The sequence below is a fragment of the Ailuropoda melanoleuca genome, chromosome 2 (assembly GCF_002007445.2).
Source record: "Ailuropoda melanoleuca isolate Jingjing chromosome 2, ASM200744v2, whole genome shotgun sequence".
Classification (NCBI taxonomy): Eukaryota; Metazoa; Chordata; class Mammalia; order Carnivora; family Ursidae; genus Ailuropoda; species Ailuropoda melanoleuca.
This window is the reverse complement of record NC_048219.1, coordinates 173,432,105-173,451,362: the sequence shown is the minus strand read 5'-3', so window position 1 is coordinate 173,451,362 and position 19,258 is coordinate 173,432,105. Positions and strand designations below refer to the sequence as shown.

The 19,258-nt window shown below is 37.6% G+C and overlaps 1 protein-coding gene across 3 annotated transcripts in view; it reads left to right on the top strand.

Annotated features, from left to right (window-relative positions):
- ACADL (acyl-CoA dehydrogenase long chain) overlaps positions 1-19,258 on the top strand; it is a 42,355-nt gene that overhangs the window by 4,248 nt on the left and 18,849 nt on the right. For 2 of the 3 annotated variants that reach the window (XM_034655106.1, XM_019802911.2), the window contains exons 2-8: positions 683-853; positions 2,121-2,258; positions 3,638-3,802; positions 10,380-10,446; positions 14,365-14,529; positions 15,413-15,514; positions 17,028-17,141. In XM_034655106.1, coding sequence (XP_034510997.1) covers positions 683-853; positions 2,121-2,258; positions 3,638-3,802; positions 10,380-10,446; positions 14,365-14,529; positions 15,413-15,514; positions 17,028-17,141 — 922 coding nt within the window. The remainder of the gene's footprint in view (positions 1-682; positions 854-2,120; positions 2,259-3,637; positions 3,803-10,379; positions 10,447-14,364; positions 14,530-15,412; positions 15,515-17,027; positions 17,142-19,258) is intronic. The other variant, XM_034655105.1, reaches the window with a different exon arrangement.

Below are 19,258 nucleotides of genomic sequence, written 5' to 3'. Positions count from 1 at the left end.
CGGCATGTATTTGGGAGTGACACGATTCAGTTCATAGCATTAAATAAAATACATAAGCTAAAACAAAATAATTCATTTCCATGGGAAAAAAAGGTTGAGACAGCCTAATTGCCAATAAACAAACTGTCTTTTAAATAAAAACGGAAGAAGGAAAGGAGGGGAAAAGGAAAGAGAAAAGAAAAAAGAAAGAAAAAAAAGCGTGTATCTTACACACCTGCCACTTCAAATTGTATGATTCTGACTGAAATATTAATTCTGGAAAAAATGTTAATATCTTAAACATCATAATGTCATGAAAACTTATCAGTATTATTCTGTGGTGGTATTTGAGTTTTACATAATATAATTCACATCATGTGACCACACTGTTTTACCTCAGCTCAGACATGTGGTTAGTCATAGCCATGATGTCCTCATTATGGGTTTGGAAGTGAAGAGTGAGTTGAATAAAGACAAACTACTTGATCTCATCTAGATGGGATGAGCCTATCCAGAGTGGTAATGCTCAAATTTGAACAGGTCTGTCAAATTTCAGAGTTTTTCTACCTACCTCTGTAGTGTGTCTGCGGGGGAAGAAAACCAGTGTTTTTCCATGTTGTTCAATAGAATTATCCTTCCATGTTGTTCAGTGGTACTAATTTGGATATGAAGAGTAACAATTCACTTAATTTTCTTAATGTAGATATATATTTTTAAGATATTCTCATTCTGGAGGGGAAGACCGTCTAGAAACTTCTTCTGCTAAAAAATTAACAGACATAGGAATTAGAAGAATCTTTTCTTCAGAACATGACATTTTCCGGGCAAGTGCAAGGAAGTTTTTTCAAGAGGAAGTGATTCCTTACCATGCAGAGTAAGTGGCCCATTTTCCTTAAAGTAATATGCATAAGGGGGACAATGAGAACCACTACTAGAATGGCGCATGTTGTTCTACAGAAAATATACTGTGTTAATTGTTCTATTAACATTTTGCTCTCTTAACTATAGTACTATAATACTTAACTATTTAACTATAAACTTAAGAATTCTTTTTTTTTTTTTTAAGATTTTATTTATTTATTTGACAGAGATAGAGACAGCCAGCGAGAGAGGGAACACAAGCAGGGGGAGTGGGAGAGGAAGAAGCAGGCTCATAGCAGCGGAGCCTGATGTGGGGCTCGATCCCATAACGCCGGGATCACGCCCTGAGCCGAAGGCAGACGCTTAACCGCTGTGCCACCCAGGCGCCCCTAAACTTAAGAATTCTTAAGAATCCTGAGATTCTTAAGTTATTCTAAAGCTATTTAAATAAATTTTAAAATATGCAATTAAAAATAAGAAAATTTTGAAAATTTGCAGCTCATTCTAAGGTACTTTAGGCAATAATTACATCAAAACATACATGATAAACTCTTTTCTTCTAAAATTCCTTGAGGTATCTGTGCTTACCTTTAAACAGTATCTTCAAAAATATACCTCATACTTACTAACTATATCTAACTACCACTTAAAAAAAAAACAAACAAAAACAAAAGTTCTCAGATTCTTTATCTCCAACTTGCCATCTCTTTCCTCGTTATGCCATTCTCATTTTTAAAGAAGAAAAGTAGAGGTTCCACAGTCTTATGCAAAAATCTAATCTTTTTAGAAGATCATTTGACAGCTCAGCTGCAAGATGCTTCTGTTCTTCTATTGTTCCTACTTAAACTTAAGATTGCCTGCTCTTGTCACCTTTTGTATATGCTCATCCCCATAAGTTCAGCACTTTAAGGAAATAGAGGGCAATTGCCTTTACAGGACAGTTGGACAAATTGCCATGACTGTGGCACAACTAAGATTCCATCCTAAGAGTACCAGCTGAGAGGAACTGTATCCATGAATATCAGTGAATGTAATTTGCAGGCCCAATGAATAGTCGAGACAGGAGAGAAGTGGCAAATAGGGAGAAGTAAGGAAGAGAGCAAGAAGGAGGAGAAACAATAAAAGAATCAGATGCAAATAGAAAGTTATGGCCCATGTCAATGATAATTACCTCAAATTAAGGGAACATTCCTGCACACTGTCATTCATAAGTGCAAATTATGACCATTAAAATAATATGAAAACAGTTTTTCTGATTTTAAAATGTTTGCTGTTTGCAGATGGGAGAAAGCTGGAGAAGTGAGTAGGGATCTTTGGGAAAAAGCTGGAAAGCAAGGACTGCTCGGTGTCAATATTGCAGAACGTCATGGTGGTGTTGGTGGGGACTTGTATTCGACAGCTATTACTTGGGAAGAACAGTAAGTATGCAGACATTTGAAGTGGAGTCTCATTTGTTAAAGCACGCTGCTCACTTTTCTGAGAAGATGGTAAATTACACTTTCTAATCTTTTAATATTGAAAACAGTGTAAAGTGTGAATGAATAAAACCCTCATATAGGCTTGTGCATTTTTTTTTAATGTGGGAAGATAGGAAAATGCACTTTTAAATTGTTAAAATAGGTGCTGTTGAAAATTAAAGAGATCCCTTCATTTTTAATTGCTTCATGTTTACTTTTCTTCTTTTAAAAAGCTATTTGAAAAAAAAGTGGAAAAATATTTCTGACGAATATACTTAAAGTTTAATGTGTAAGAAATAAAGATTTCAGTTGATGAATGGGCACAGAATTTGAACCAACAGTTCATCAAAACAAAATTCAAATGGGTTCTTTTAGATGAAAAAAGCTCATCCTTAACTACCAAGCAAATGCAAATTAAATTAACCTGGAGGTATCATTTTGCGTATTTGCAAAAGTCAGTGAAAATTCAAAATCATAAGCAGGTATCATAGCAGCCATGTACAATTAATAAATTTTCTGAACATTTTGAAATTAAAAAAAAAATTCAAAATCATAATATGCATTGCTGACAAGGTTGCAGTGAAAATGAGATACTCATACTATTAGTGACATTATCAATTAGGACAATCAATAACTTTCGTGATTAAAAATTTGGACACATATAAAAAAATGAAAATATTTCTGCTTTTTGATCTAGGATGCCACTTTGGGGAATTTAACTTAAGGACATAATTTTATAGGAAAAAAAGGAGCTGTGTACAGAAATCATTGTCATGTTAGATAATAGTCCTCCAAATGTGGAAGCAATCTAAATGTCCAGTAGTGGGGGAATGAACAGGTAAATTATATTACATAAACAATTTTGAATATTTTACAGCTATTTCACATTATTGTTGTGACAACTGTGTTAAAAAAAAAAGGACTTTTTCATGTCACATGATTAAAAAAATAGTTAAGTACAAATTCACACCATGACTGCAGCTATATTAGAATATATCCTTATGGCAAAGGTAATGTGCCAAAGTGAAAATAGTTGCTATGTTAGGGTAATACAACTGTAGGTGATTAATACTTTTAAATGTTTTCTCTTTTAATTCGTTAAGTAAGTATTCATGGAGCTCTGTTAGAGTACTATTAATTGTGCTAGAGCCAGAAATTAAAGGATTAATAAAAACAAAGAGAAAATCTTGCAGGAACTTCCTAGATTTGTCTGGACAGGCTATTACCACACAATATGATAAGACTTAATAATTTTTTGTTGTTTAATTGAAAATCAAAGAAACTGAAAGAACAAAATAACTATTTTGTGCTTTGTATTTTCTTCTTTTCTTCTCTTTAAGAGCATATTCGAATTGTTCAGGCCCAGGTTTTAGTCTTCATTCAGATATTGTCATGCCCTATATTGTAAACTATGGCTCAGAAGAACAGATTAAGCGCTTCATCCCCCAGATGACCAGTGGGAAATGTATTGGTGCCCTAGCAATGACAGAGCCTGGAGCTGGAAGGTAAATCAGCATTCATTTGGTTTTAAATTTTTGGAAGCAGTGCCGAACAGCAAATATTTTCTTAGTACTCACTTCATACAAACTTTTGAACAATATGCAAGGAGGGTTACAAAGATGAACACAAGCATAATTTACAGCCTTAAGTAACTTCAAACTCCAGTAGGAAAATAAGGCCTTATCATATATGAATAATAATAAAATATCGGGGCGCCTGGGTGGCACAGCGGTTAAGCATCTGCCTTCGGCTCAGGGCGTGATCCCAGCGTTATGGGATCGAGCCCCACATCAGGCTCCTCTGCTATGAGCCTGCTTCTTCCTCTCCCACTCCCCCTGCTTGTGTTCCCTCTCTCGCTGGCTGTCTCTATCTCTGTCAAATAAATAAATAAAATCTTAAAAAATAATAATAATAATAATAATAAAATATCATAATATATGCTGTTCTGAGATATTAATGTGGGGTAATGCAAATAAAATGGTAGGATATGACTTGAATTTGGAGCATGATGAATTTTGGATGTGATGTGACGTTCACGTGGAAATGTCCAGCAGGCTATTAGAAATAGGGATTCGGAACTCTGGTGGCAAGCTGGGGTGCAAAGAATTGGAGCATGGGGATGAGTAAGATCACTTATTCAGTCATTCCAAGGTTACTTACTAAGTGCCTTTAATTTGCGAGTTACACAGTGGCAAACAAAACAGATGTGATAGTTGTGCTTACTGAGAATGACAAGAAACACATAAATAAATAGATCCCTAATTATAAATTATGATAAGTACTGTGAAGGAAACATGGTGCTATGCTAGAGACTAGCATATGTGTTTGGAGCATGTCTGTTTGTTAGGAAAGGGAAAAATGAATTTAGATATGAGTGTGAGAGAAGGCCTATAAAAAGTGGTTACACATAAACTGAGATATGACAGCTTTGTAATAATATAACCTGAAGTCTGGAATTGTGATACTTCCAGTTTTGTTTTTCTTTTTCAAGATTGCTTTGGCTATTCAGGGTCTTTTGTGAATCGGTACAAATTTTAGGATTGTTTGTCAAAGTTCTATGAAAAATGCTATTGGTATTTTGATAGGGATTATAGTAAATCTATAGATTGCTTTGGATATAGACATTGTAACAATATTTCTTCTTTCAGTCCATGAGCATGGAGTACTCTTTCCACTTCTTCATGTTGTCTTGAATTTCTTTCACCAGAGTACAGGTGTTTCACCTCTTTGGTTAAGTTTATTCCTAGATATTTTATTATTTTTGCTGCAGTTGTAAATGGGATTTTTTTAAAAGATTTTATTTATTTATTTGACAGAGGGAGACAGCCAGCAAGAGAGGGAACACAGGCAGGAGGAGTGGGAGAGGAAGAAGCAGGCTCCCAGCAGAGGAGCCTGATGTGGGGCTTGATCCCAGAACACCAGGATCACGCCCTGAGCTAAAGGCAGACACTTAATGACTGAGCCACCCAGGCACGTCTGGGATTATTTTCTTAATTTCTCTTTCTGCTGCTTCATTATGAGTGTATAGGAATGCAGCAGATTTCTGTACATGGATTTTGTATCCTGCAACTTTACTGAATTCATTTATCAATTTGAGTAGGTTTTTGGTAGAGTCGTTTCGGGTTTTTGTATATAGTATCCTGTCATCTGCAAATAGTAAAATTTGACTTCTTCCTTACCAATTTGCATGCCTTTTCTTTCTCCTTGTTGTCTGATTGCTGTGGCAGTACTACAATGAGTAAAAGTGGTGACGGTGGATAACCTTGTGTTGTTCCTGATGTCGGGGAAAAGTTCTCGTTTTTTCCCCATTGAGTATGTTCACTTTAGGTTTTTCATATAAAGCCTTTATTATGCTGAGATATGTTCCCTCTAGACCCACTTTGTTTAGAGTTCTTATCATGAATGGATTTTATACTTTGTCAAATGCTTTTTCTGCCATCTATTGAAATGATCATATGGTTTTTATCCTTTCTCTTATTGATGTTGTATATCACATTGTTTGATTTGTGAATATGGAACCACCTTTGTATCCTGGGAATAAATCCCACTTGATCATGGTGAATGATTTTTTTAATGTATTGTTGGATTTGTTGGGGTTTTTTTTTAAGGTTTTTTTTACTTAGAGAGAAAGAGAGAGAGCGAGTGGGGGTGGGGGGAGGCAGAGGGAGAAGCAGATGCCCCACTGAGCAAGGAACCCAATGTGGGGCTTGATCCCAGAACCTGGAGATAATGACCTGAGCCAAAGGCAGACGCTTAACCATCTGAGCCACCTGGTGGTTTTGCTAGTATTTTGTTGAGGATTTTTACATCTATGTTCATCAGAGATATTGGCCTGTAGTTCTTTTTCCTTTTTTGTGGGGGTCTATCTAGTTTTGGTATCAGGGTAATACTGGCTTCATAGAATGAATTTGGAAGTGTCCCTTCCTCTTATGTTTTGGAATAGTTTGAGAATAATAGGTTTTAACTCTTATTTAAATGTTTTATAGAATTTGCCTGTGACGCTGACTGGTCTTAAACTTCTGTTTGTTGGGAGGTTTTATTTATTATTGATTCAGTTTCATTGCTGATAATTGGTCTGTTCAAATTTTCTATATTTTCCTGCTTCAGTTTTGGTAGGTTATATGTTTCTAGGAATTTATTCATTTCTTCTAGGTTATCTAATTTGTTGGTATATAATTTTTCATAAGGTTCTCTTACAATTGTGTTTTCTGTGGTACTGGTTGTTATTTTTCTTTTCATTTGTGATTTTGTTTATTTGGGTCATCTTTTTTTTTTTTTTTTTGATGAGTCTGGCTGGAGGTTTATCAATTTTGTTGATCTTTTCAAAGAATCGGCTCCTGGTTTCATTCATCTGTTGTATTGTGTTTTTTTATTTTTAGTTTCTATAGCACTTATTTCTGCTCTATTATTCCTTCCTTCTGCTCGTTTGGGGTTTTGTTTGTTCTTCTTTTTCTAGCGCCTTGTGAGGTTAGGTTGTTTATTTGAGATTTTTCTTGCTTCTTCAGGTAAATCTGTACTGCTATAAACTTCCCTTTTAGAACCACTTTTGCTGCATCCCAAAGATTTGGGGCTGTTGTGTTTTCATTTGTTTCCATGTACTTTTTTTTTTTAAAAGATTTTATTTATTCATTAGACAGAGATAGAGACAGCCAGCGAGAGAGGGAACACAAGCAGGGGGAGTGGGAGAGGAAGAAGCAGGCTCACAGTGGAAGAGCCTGACATGGGGCTCGATCCCAGAATGCTGGGACCATGCCCTGAGCCGAAGACAGACGCCCAACCGCTGTGCCACCCAGGCGCCCCTCCATGTACTTTTTGATTTCTTCTTTGATTTCTTGGTTGACCCATTCATTGTTATTGACCTCCATGAATCTGTGCTCTTTCTAGATTTTTTTCTCATGGTTGATCTCCAGTTTCATAGTGTTATGGTCAATAAAGATGCGTGGTATGACTTTGATCTCTTTGATTTTTTTGAAACTTGTTTTATGGCCTAATAGGTGATCTGTTCTGGAGAATGATGACTGCCTTAGGTCCAGGGTATTCTGATAACAATTCTGTGATTGTGGGCAAAATCTCTGAGCCTCCATGTCTGTGTCAGTGATAACTTATTTAATAGGGTTATAGTGAGGGTCTGAATTCTTGGTAATACTAAGTGGTATATTTTAAAACCATTTTTAATATTTCATATCCACCATCCAGAAGTTTTTTTTTAAAACCACAGGCTGAGTTGTGTCATTACCTTTATTACCATTGATATGTCCCTATATAGAAGAATTATTTTAATAAGCCATGTACAGACTTTAGGAACTAATATTTCATACTGACCTATGATAAAAATTATGTTAGAATACAATAGCACGCAGCTTTAAAATGTTCTTTATAGGGGCGCCTGGGTGGCACAGCGGTTAAGCGTCTGCCTTCGGCTCAGGGCGTGATCCCAGCGTTACGGGATCGAGCCCCACATCAGGCTCCTCTGCTATGAGCCTGCTTCTTCCTCTCCCACTCCCCCTGCTTGTGTTCCCTCTCTCGCTGGCTGTCTCTATCTCTGTCGAATAAATAAATAAAATCTTTAAAAAATAAAAAATAAAAAATAAAAAAATAAAATGTTCTTTATAATCATCTCTCCTTTTACTGAAAGCCAAACTATATGTTTTTGTCATTTAACTCATCTTTTAAACAGGTGGCCTTGTTTCCAATGTCAGGTGTCCCCAGGATCACCTCCAGGTTCAGTGATTTGCGAGGAGTCACAGGATTCAGCTTCTAATTGTATTCACCACTGTAATTTATTTCACTGAAAGAATGCAAAAAAATATCAGCAAAAAGAAAAGCCTCATGGACTGAAATTCATAGAAAACCAGGAGCAGCTTCTAAGAGCTCTCTTTTAATGGAGTTCCGCAGGACTTGTTTAATTCCTTTAGTGGCAAGTTGTGAGAATATGTGTGGAATGTTATCTACCAGGGTGGCTCATTAGAGACTCAGTGCCCAGAATTTTATTGGAAGTTGGTCACATAGACACTTTTCACCTAGCATGTGACAAAAGTTGAGATTCCCAGAAGAAAAACAAGTGTTTAGCATAAAGCATTATTTGTTCAAACAGTTTAGGTATAGTGCATTACTCTTATCTGTTCCGGGAATGGTGGGAAGCCTTCTCCCAAATTCACAGATGCCAACCAAAAACCAAACTTGTAATCAGGCCTTTCTAAGGCTAGCAGCCTGAGACCTATTTATCTGTTTGTCAGAGAGAGAAAGAAGCACAAGCAGGGGGAGTGGCAGGCAGAGGGAGAAGCAGGCTCCCCGTTGAGCAAGGAGCCCAACGTGGCATTCCATCCCAGGACTCTGGAATCATGACCTCTGCCAAAGGCAGACCTTTAACCGACTGATCCGCCTACGTGTCCCGTTTTAGTGCTGTTATGTGCAAAGCAGTATACTAGGTGAAGGGCATATTACCTTGATATACAGCATGTCCTCAGAAGGTTTGAGTCTGGTAAGTGAGGTGGGCAAGAAAGATAAGATCTTCTTAATCACTGAAATTCAAGATGAATGCTCTAAGAGAGTGTGCTATTTTCTTATGTTTTCTGTAACAAATTACCACAGACTTGGTGGCTTAAAAAGGCAGAAATTTATTCTCTCACAGTTCTGAAGTCCAGAAGTCCAAAATCATTACACATCAGCCCAAATCAAGGTGTCAGCAGGGCTGCCCTCCCTCTACATGTTCAACAGCAGAATCCATTCCTTGTCTCTTCCATTTCCTGGTGTCTGACAGCATTCCTGGCCTTTGATCTTATCAATCCAACCTGCCTCTCTGATAACATTGCCCCTCCTCTTCAGTCTGCCTCTCTTTCACAAGGACATTTGCATTTAAGGTCCATCCATCAGATAATCCAAGATAATCTCCCCATCCAAGATCCTTAAATTAATCACATCTACAAGACCCTTTTTCTATATAAGGTAACACTTCACAGGTTCCAAGGATTAGGATAAGTGATGTAGATTCTTTATACATGATAGTGTTCATTGTAGGACATTTACAAAAATTGGAAACTACCTAAATAGATTGTTTTAAAAAATCATGATCAATCTATACAATGTAATTCTATGCTGATAATAAAAATGATCTTATAAAAAAGCATTAGATATTATTTGGAGGTCAAAAGCATATGTATGGCTCCAGTTTTATAAAGATACATACATGTTTGTATCTGTTTCCATTGAAAAAATGATGGAAGAGGGTGTGTTTTAGAAATGTTTTTTCCAGGAGGTAAAATTGTTTTCAATATTTTTTTTTTGTCTGGAATATTGTCTGTACTTTTCATATTTCAATTGTGAATCTTTGTTTATTTTATATTTTGAAAAATAATCTAGCCCACTTTTAGAGCAGTCTTGTTAGAGGAAGCATTTGAGACATAGTCTTTTAAATAGCTAAGTTTTACACTTGATCATAGCCAAATGACCAAGAAGTGATTAAATAGCTAAGTTTCGATCAATAGAGATAAGGGAAGGAACCAGGGTGAACGGAGGCAGGCAGGTACATGGTGGCAAATAATCTCAAATATAGTGGGTTTTGGGGGCGCCTGGGTGGCACAGCGGTTAAGCGTCTGCCTTCGGCTCAGGGCGTGATCCCGGTGTTCTGGGATCGAGCCCCACATCAGGCTCCTCCGCTATGAGCCTGCTTCTTCCTCTCCCACTCCCTCTGCTTGTGTTCCCTCTCTCGCTGGCTGTCTCTGTCTCTGTCGAATAAATAAATAAAATCTTTAAAAAATACATATATAGTGGGCTTTGAGATGTCATCTGAGTCTAATTTGGAGGTCTTGAATGCTACTTGGAATTTTTATGCTCTATAAAAGCTGGCTAGTTTATGTAATCTTAACCGTATACATTTGTATAAGTGGTTTAGAATAAGATACATCAGATGTGATTTTTCAGTGCATTTGTGTGAACATTTCTAATATTAGTCAATGTTTATCATGGTATAAACAGTTTGAATGATCACATTATAGACATACTTATGTAAGATCTTTTTGATAATTCAGTTTTTACCAACTAATGAATTTCTTTTCATTATTCTGCACTTTTTTCCAATTACAGTGATGTGCAAGGAATAAGAACAAATGCTAAAAAGGACGGAAGTGACTGGATTCTCAATGGAAGCAAGGTGTGTAAAGAAAGGCTTCCACAGCCCTTCTATCCTGAGTCATGCCATGAGTTAACAGTGTCTCAACACTTACTTGTTATTGATTCTCTCAGATCTGTGGACTCATGGAAAGATTGAGTTTACTTAAGCTGTTTTGTTTTATAAGAAATTTGCAACATTTGTGCTACATGAGATCTGTGCCTCTTCTATGTTCCATTTGGCATGCTCCCCTTGCTAATACGACGGATGTCTTAGCTTCCAAACAGCCCTTATCAAGCCACAGAAGAGGAAGGAAAGGCTTGTATTGTCCAAATATGAGACACACAATAGTTAGTAAATTTGATAGTCATGAAAAATTGGGGATAAGATTTTCTCATAAATATCAAGGAGAGTTTCCAAAGTTCTTAGGAGAGAAAGATATCTTTGATAGAATTTGAAAGCCCTTCAGTCCTTCTGAGAGTCACATCAACCCAGATGGGATTGGAAAGCCTTCCAATTAAGGTGACAGGCAGGCTTAGGAGTAAATATGTCCCTTAGAATCTAATATTACTGATGGCAGAGGATTTTGTTTACCTAAAGCTGAGTCTGGTATAAATTCAGCAAATATTTATTGTTGACCAAGTGTTAAGTGAAGGAAAGATGTTTATCGTTTACACTAAGGAGGTCTTTCCGAAAATCGTTTCAAAGCCTGTTGAAGAACTAATTATGTGTGTTTTCTTTGAAGTGTTTTAAAAAGTTTCTAATTAGTTTTAGACTAATACCGTCGCATTTACAAAATCACAACTTTGAGTGTTACACTGTCAAATTGCTGTAAAATTTTGTAAACGCTCTTTTTTTTTTTTTTTAAAGATCTTATTTATTTATTTGACACAGAGAGACGGGCAGTGAGAGAGGGAACACAAAGCCAGGGGAGTGGGAGAGGAAGAAGCAGGCTCATCATGGAGGAGCCCGATGTGGGGCTGGATCCCATAACGCCGGGATCACGCCCTGAGCCGAAGGCAGACGCTTAACGACTGCGCCACCCAGGCGCCCCTGTAAACACTCTTGATTTCTGTGCTTACACTGTCAAGGACTAGCAGCAGTTTGTGGGCTGGCGTTGGTCTAAAGAACACATTTTGAGTAGCCCAGTTCTAAAGACCATTCCATAGTCTAGTTTCATAGTTGTTGTACAGAAAAACAGTATCTGTGGTGTCAAATAAATTTGGAAAATGTGTGAAACTTCCCACTCTTTGATATGCTGATATACATTGTGAACCTCTAAAAGTTGGATATAGTATGTCTTATGCCCTAGGAAATTCTCTTCATAGGTTATCTTGAGTCACTGGTATTTTTCCAAACATACTTTAAGAATTTTAGTCTAAATTATTTGTCCTAAGGATGATAATAAGTATGTGCTGATTCCAGTCTAAGATCACTTAACTGCCCACAGAGGGCCGCAGAAGACTAGGCTTTTTGGTCAAAAGTGAAATGGGAACCCATTCTCCTATGACTCCAGCTTTCTACACAAGTGTTCTGTGCGAACCACCCAGGAAAGCACCACTGACTGTTTCCAGATCTCTATTAGACATAACAAAAAATTGAAAGGAGGAGCACCTGGGTGGCACAGCGGTTAAGCATCTGTCTTCGGCTCAGGGCGTGATCCCGGCGTTATGGGATCGAGCCCCACATCAGGCTCCTCCATGATGAGCCTGCTTCTTCCTCTCCCACTCCCCCTGCTTGTGTTCCCTCTCTCGCTGGCTGTCTCTATCTCTGTCAAATAAATAAATAAAATCTTTAAAAAAAAAAATTGAAAGGAAGCAAAAGTAAAGGAATAAGTAAGTAAATATAGTACATCAATAAGATGACCTAATATGCACCCATTAAAGCATCGATACGAAATTTTTAATGGTTTAGAAAAATAATTACATTAAGTGAAAAGACCATATTAACATGAAAATGCATATAGATCTCAACTATGTTAAAAGAAAAAATACCAGAAAGGAAATTCATAATGCTATCTTTATGATGGACTCATGGAGGATTTTTCCCTTTTTTCTTTATCACAATATTACCATCTATGTAGCATGTACAATGAGCTTATGTTATGAGCATTCAATACCAGAAAATAAAAAAATAAAAAGTGATGGCCCTCAGTAGGGATAATCCCAGCCTTATTAAAAATTTTGACTGTCATGATTAGGGAAGGAAATTGAGAAAGTCCTTTCTTTACAAAGAGAATTCTGTTATAATTTTATAAGAAGAGATCAGTCATGCTGGAAATACCTTCTGTCAGACTATTGCAGAAATGATTCAGAATCTATTAACCTTTTTTCACAATTATGTCCAAGAAGAACTGTTGGAGAACTCCATTTGATTTTACCAAATTGAAATCAGTATTAAAGTGAACAGTTTTTGGGGCGTCTGGGTAGCGCAGTCGTTAAGCGTCAGCCTTCGGCTCAGAGCGTGATCCCGGCGTTCCGGGATGAGTCCCACATCGGGCTCCTCCGCTGGGAGCCTGCTTCTTCCTCTCCCACTCCCCTGCTGTGTTCCGTCTCTCGCTGGCTGTCTCTCTGTCACATAAATAAATAAAATCTTTAAAAAACAAATAAAATAAAGTGAACAGTTTTCGCCCTGTAAACAGTTCCTCCCTTCCTTTCATCCCATTGTTTGTTTTTCATCTATAATAATGTCTGTTGATACATGTCTGAGGTCATGGATTTAGAGCATACAGGCACTAATCCCTGGACATGTGATTCAAAACACACAAAAAGGCACTATTTCGGCAATTCAACTATGGCACCTACACAGATGGTCGTTATGAAACTGGGAGACCTTGGAGGTTTTTGAGCAAGGGGTGTAATGGAGCAACGTTGTAGAAAAAATAGTTTTGCCATGATGTATACAATTTATTTTCAGGAATACATTTTTCTCATTTATTCGGCAAATATCCTTGAAGGCCTTCTATATGCCAAGCACGACTCTAGGCACTGACAGTAGGTATATGAGTAGGAGATAGTCCCTTCCCTCAAGGATCTCCTCATACAGAGAGATGTTGAGGGTCTTTGATTGCTGTGTCACTTGTAACCATGTCCCCCTTCACTTGCTATCATGTAGACAAGGGTAATATCATTGGCTTATTTCCCATTATTTCTTTGTGGATTATTTTTTATTTTATTCATTCATTCATTCATTCATTTGAAACAGAGACAGAGAGAGCACAAGCAGGGGGAGAGGGAGAAGCAGCCTTCTGGCTGAGCTTGGAGCCTAACATGGGACTCAATCCCAGAACCCTGGGATCATGACCTAAGCCAAAGGCAGACGCTTAACCATCTGAGCCGCTCCGGCGCCCCTTCTTTTTGGATTTTAGAACATAATTCTTCTTATAGTGTAGTGCCATTTAAAACAGATTCCTTTTTCTCATCTGCAACTTCTTTCTAAAATACCGTTTATCGGGTGCCTGGGTGGTTTAGTTGGTTAAGCAACTGCCTTCAGCTCAGGTCATGATCCTGGAGTCTCAGGATCGAGTCCCACATCAGGCTCCCTGCTCCACGTGGAGTCTGCTTCTCCCTCTGCCCCTCACCCCTCTCAAGCTCTCTCTGTCTCTTTCTCTTTCAAATAAAATCTTAAAAATAAATAAAATACAGTTTATCATTTTTATAGATAATTCTGTTTTAATTTGGAAAGGTCATAATAAGCTGTTCATTATTATTTATGAATCATGGATTAATTGTGGAATGAAAATGTACTGGCTTCATTCTTTGAAGCATTGGGCTGTTTTCCTTTTGCTCTTTAATAACCTCATGTAGATTATTAACACTGGAGATACTTGGGTAGAGTACAAAGAGAGGCGTAAAGCCTGTCTTGTCTGGTTTAGTCGTCTTGAATATACTATTCTCCAGTTATGACTTATACATGGACCTGATTTATTGTGGAACATCACAGTGTATTTGGGGTTTGCAGGTATTCATCACCAATGGGTGGCTAAGTGACGTTTTGATTGTAGTGGCAGTCACAAATCATGAGGCTCACTCTCCTGCCCATGGCATTAGTCTTTTTCTGGTGGAAAGTGGAATGAAAGGATTTATCAAGGGACAAAAGCTACAAAAAATGGGACTGAAAACCCAGGTAAGTCACAGTATAAATTATTAATTATAAATAATTGAGTTCACTCAATTATGCCCTATAGAACTATGTAGTTCTATAAGCTTGATATATGTATATCAGATCATACCTTCTTATGCCAAATTCCTAAAATACGTTTTTCAGAAATGGTAAGAGAGATTTATTCCATTTATCTAACTGTATCTCTTTCTGTTGCTCAGCAACAGAAGTGATTCAAGATATTTTGAGTATCTGCTTCAGAAATGGCCAAATTAGGGGCGCCTGGGTGGCTCAGTCGTTAACCCTCTGCCTTCGGCTCGGGGCGTGATCCCAGCGTTCTGGGATCGAGCCCCACATCAGGCTCCTCTGCTGGGAGTCTGCTTCTTCCTCTCCCACTCCCCCTGCTTGTGTTCCCTCTCTTCCCTGGCTGTCTTTCTCTGTCAAATAAATAAACAAAATCTTAAAAAAAAAAAAAAAGTAATGGCAAAATTAATTGTATGTTAATAGACCTTCTATTAAATTGAAGAAAATTATGAAATAAGAGCAGAAAATATTTTTCTATTATTTGACAACTATCTGGTAGTGTTTCATTACCAAAAAAGAAAAACGTGTTTTACTTAATATGCATTAGAAACCCTTAGCTCTTGGTACATACAGAACTGGACAAGATTGGAGCTAGAATGACAGTGTGTTGTAGTGAGAAAGTCACAAGTTTTCGGAATCATGTGGATCTGGGTTTGAATCCCTGGTTTACCACATCCTCGCTGTAGTTATTAATCGCTCCAACTTGGGTTCCAGTTTGTTTTGTTCTTGTTTTTGTTTTCTTAAATGGAAATAGTCATCACCTCGTTGGTTTGTTGGGAGATTTAAATGAAATAATTCTGTACTTAATTGTGTGATCCCTTAGGATACTGCAGAATTATTCTTTGAAGATGTCCGGTTGCCAGCTAGTGCCCTACTTGGAGAAGAGAATAAAGGCTTCTATTACCTCATGCAAGAGCTTCCACAGGTCAGAATTATTAAAGATTCCATCTTTTGATTAGTTAATGAATGAAATAACATAGAACTGTGTAAATTCATGTGTATAAAACTTGTGATACAGCCAGTCACTTGAGTATAACTTAAAGTTGTAAAAAAACAAAAAAACAAAACAAAACAAAAAAGCCCCTGAGTTTTGTAGGCTGGATAGGTAAATAACTAAACTCAGAGATACCCAATCAAAACTTATAAGTGAGTAGGGAAATTAGGTATTTCACGACTGTGATACCCTTTTAGAAAGATTTTGCTTCTTAACTACAATTCAAGAATTCTTAGCTCCTTATAAGGAGCTGTCAGCCAAAACATTTGGCAGGATTTTTTTTGTAATACCTGAGAATCAAAGGGGAAAGTTGTTGAGTTCATACTACACATGGTCAGCCCACACACGTGTGTTTTTGGAGTGTGCTAGCTGAGCGATCACTGAACCTCATGTGCCAGCATATGAGTGTAGGTGCATTTGCCTAGTAACTGCCACAGCCTGGGCTAAACATGAAACTGGGGACAAGGCTAGAAACACTGTCACAGAGATAGAATATAGAAATCACCAGCAAGATGGATTTAAACTGTGGATACTTTTGGGGCGCCTGGGTGGCACAGCGGTTAAGCGTCTGCCTTTGACTCAGGGCGTGATCCCGGCATTATGGGATCAAGCCCCACATCAGGCTCCTCCGCTATGAGCCTGCTTCCTCCTCTCCCACTCCCCTGCTTGTGTTCCCTCTCTCGCTGGCTGTCTCTATCTCTGTTGAATAAATAAAATCTTCAAAAAATTAATTAATTAATTAATTAATAATAAATAAATAAATAATAAAGTATCACCTTGCTCTTTAAAAAAACAAACAAACAAACTGTGGATACTTTTGCACTAATAGACAGAATTTAACCTGTACCCTTTAAGATGTTGATTTTCACAGAGCTATCTATGAGGACATGTAATGTGCAGAGATCAATAAATAAAAATGAACAATTTCATATTTCTCTTCTCATAGATGAATGATGAGAAGGAATGAAATAAATTACGTATATATCTATATGTAGTAGAGACAGTCATTTAGAAAAATAAAGGATTTGTGGGGTGCCTGGGTGGCGCAGTCGTTAAGCGTCTGCCTTCGGCTCAGGGCGTGATCCTGGCGTTCTGGGATCGAGCCCCACATCAGGCTCCTCTGCTGGAAGGCTGCTTCTTCCTCTCCCACTCCCCCTGCCTGTGTTCCCTCTCTTGCTGGCTGTCTCTCTCTGTCAAATAAATAAATAAATAAAATCTGTAAAAAAAAAAATTTTTTTTTAATTAAAAATAAAGGATTTGTTTTAGAGAATTATTATGGATATGTCAAAATATTCTTATTAATCTGTGGAAGCATTTTCTTATAGAATTAAATTAATTTTTAGGAGTTTAATAAAGATTATTTATGAGATTTATCATCATTGAAATCTTGTGAAAATCACTTGTGGAATTAGAATGATTTGTAAGACCTAATTTTGGCTTATAGGAAAGGCTACTGATTGCTGACCTGGCAATTTCAGCCAGTGAATTCATGTTTGAAGAAACCAGGAATTACGTTAAAGAAAGAAAAGCTTTTGGGAAAACAATTGCACATATGCAGGTAAGCTTGTCGTCATAGTGACATAAATCTAAATATGAATATGGAGTAATTCTCATAGAGGTAGTATTAGAATCTATGGAGGTGGATGAGACCATTGAGGGAAAAAGTAGAGAGTAAGACAAGAAGAGGTTCTAGGACAGAGTCCTGAGAAAAATGCAGGATTTACAGTTGGAGTAGGAGGGGAAGAACCTGCAAAGACAACAGAGAATGAATGGCTAGAAAGAAAAAAGCAAATCAAGCAAGTAGTGTCCCAGAAGACAAGAAGAAAGAAGATTTCCAGTAGGCAGGAGTAGGGCCAAAGGCACTTAGAGGGAAACTAAGATGAAGGTCAAGAGTGACCATTGGAAGGTGAATGGATAAAGAAGATGTGGTGCATATATATATATAAAGGAATATTACGCAGCCATCAAAAAGATGAAATCTTGCCGTTTGCAACAACGTGGTTGGAACTAGAGGGTTTTATGCTAAGCGAAATTAGTCAATCAGAGAAAGACAATTATCATATGATCTCACTGATCCGTAGAATTTAAGAAACAAGGCAGAGGATCATAGGGGAAGAGAGGAAAAAAATGAAACAAGATGAAACCACAGAGGGAGACAAACCATAAGAGACTCCTAATCATAGGAAACAAAGTGAGGGCTGCTGGAGGGTAGGGGGGAGGAGGATGGGGTAACTGGGTGTTGGACATTGGGGAGGGTATGTGTTGTAATGAGCACTGGGTATTATATAAGACTGATGAATCACAGGGGCGCCTGGGTGGCACAGCAGTTAAGCGTCTGCCTTCGGCTCAGGGCGTGATCCCTGCGTTGTGGGATCGAGCCCCACATCAGGCTCCTCTGCTATGAGCCTGCTTCTTCCTCTCCCACTCCCCCTGCTTGTGTTCCCTCTCTCGCTGGCTGTCTCTGTCCAATAAATAAATAAAATCTTTAAAAAAAAAAAAAAGACTGATGAATCACAGACCTGTATCTTTGAAACATAATACATTATATGTTGATTAATTGAATGTAAATCAAAAATAATTAATTAAAAAAGTGCCAATTGGACATAGTGATAGGGAAGTTATTTCTTAAGAGCCGTTAATGGACTAGTATGGGGTGGTGCCAGACCAGAGTTGGTAGAGGAGTAAATGGAATTGAAGAAGTAAAGATACTGACAGCAGGCAACTCTTTCCTGAGTTCAGCTGTGAATGGTAGTTAAGAGAAAGATGGTTGCTAGGGGGTAAGAAGAGGATGTGGGGGGTGGAATTTTGGGGTCAAGGGACATATTTGGAGATTATTAAGTTTTCATTATTATTATTATTATTATTATTATTATTATTAGGATGAGAATGCTGGAAGCACATTTTAATTCCTAGAGAAAGGATTTAATTAAGAGAGAAAGATTATAGATATGAAGAGGATAATCAACTGTGTAGGATATTTGAGAAAGTCTTAGGTTGTGGGTGCCAAAGCACATGGAAAGACAGGGCTTCCCACCCCCACAGCAGAGATGTTTCCTCCATCGGAGGAAAGGACAGGTATGGGTTCATTCAGATTCTTAGCTCTGTTGGTAGAAAATTGCAAAAGCTCTTTTATGAAGGCTTCCATGTCCCTTAAGTAATATAGGGAAACTCAGTTCTTGAAAAACAGGTGAGTGAAGGGGGCATGGAGCTGTCCAAGGAGAGGAAGATTTGATATACCTCTTCAAACTGAGAGACTGAACTAATTAGAAAAATATAGCAAGGCTGCTAGCAGTATTGAGGACTCAGATGAGGTTAATGATCATGAGTTTATGATGGGTACCTTCTGCTTTTTTGTATATTAGATTTACTAAAAGGGTTAAGCTATCCAGGATCAAGCATAGAGTAGGTGGATGATTGTTCAAGATTGGGTTTTGCAAGGAAGTTTAAGGTATTTGCCAAAGAACTCAGCATATGGTGGCCATAATCACTAACCATGCCAATCAAATATTAGACTCTAGTTTCTTCTTAAATGAACGGTTTATAAACAAGGCAGTCATAAAATTCATTCAACATTTTACCAGCAAAAAACGGGGAGTTGGAAATCTACTTGAGCAATTTGAAGTAGAATGACCTCTTAGATGATGGGCTTTGTAAAGGGCAAGGCAGAAATGAAAC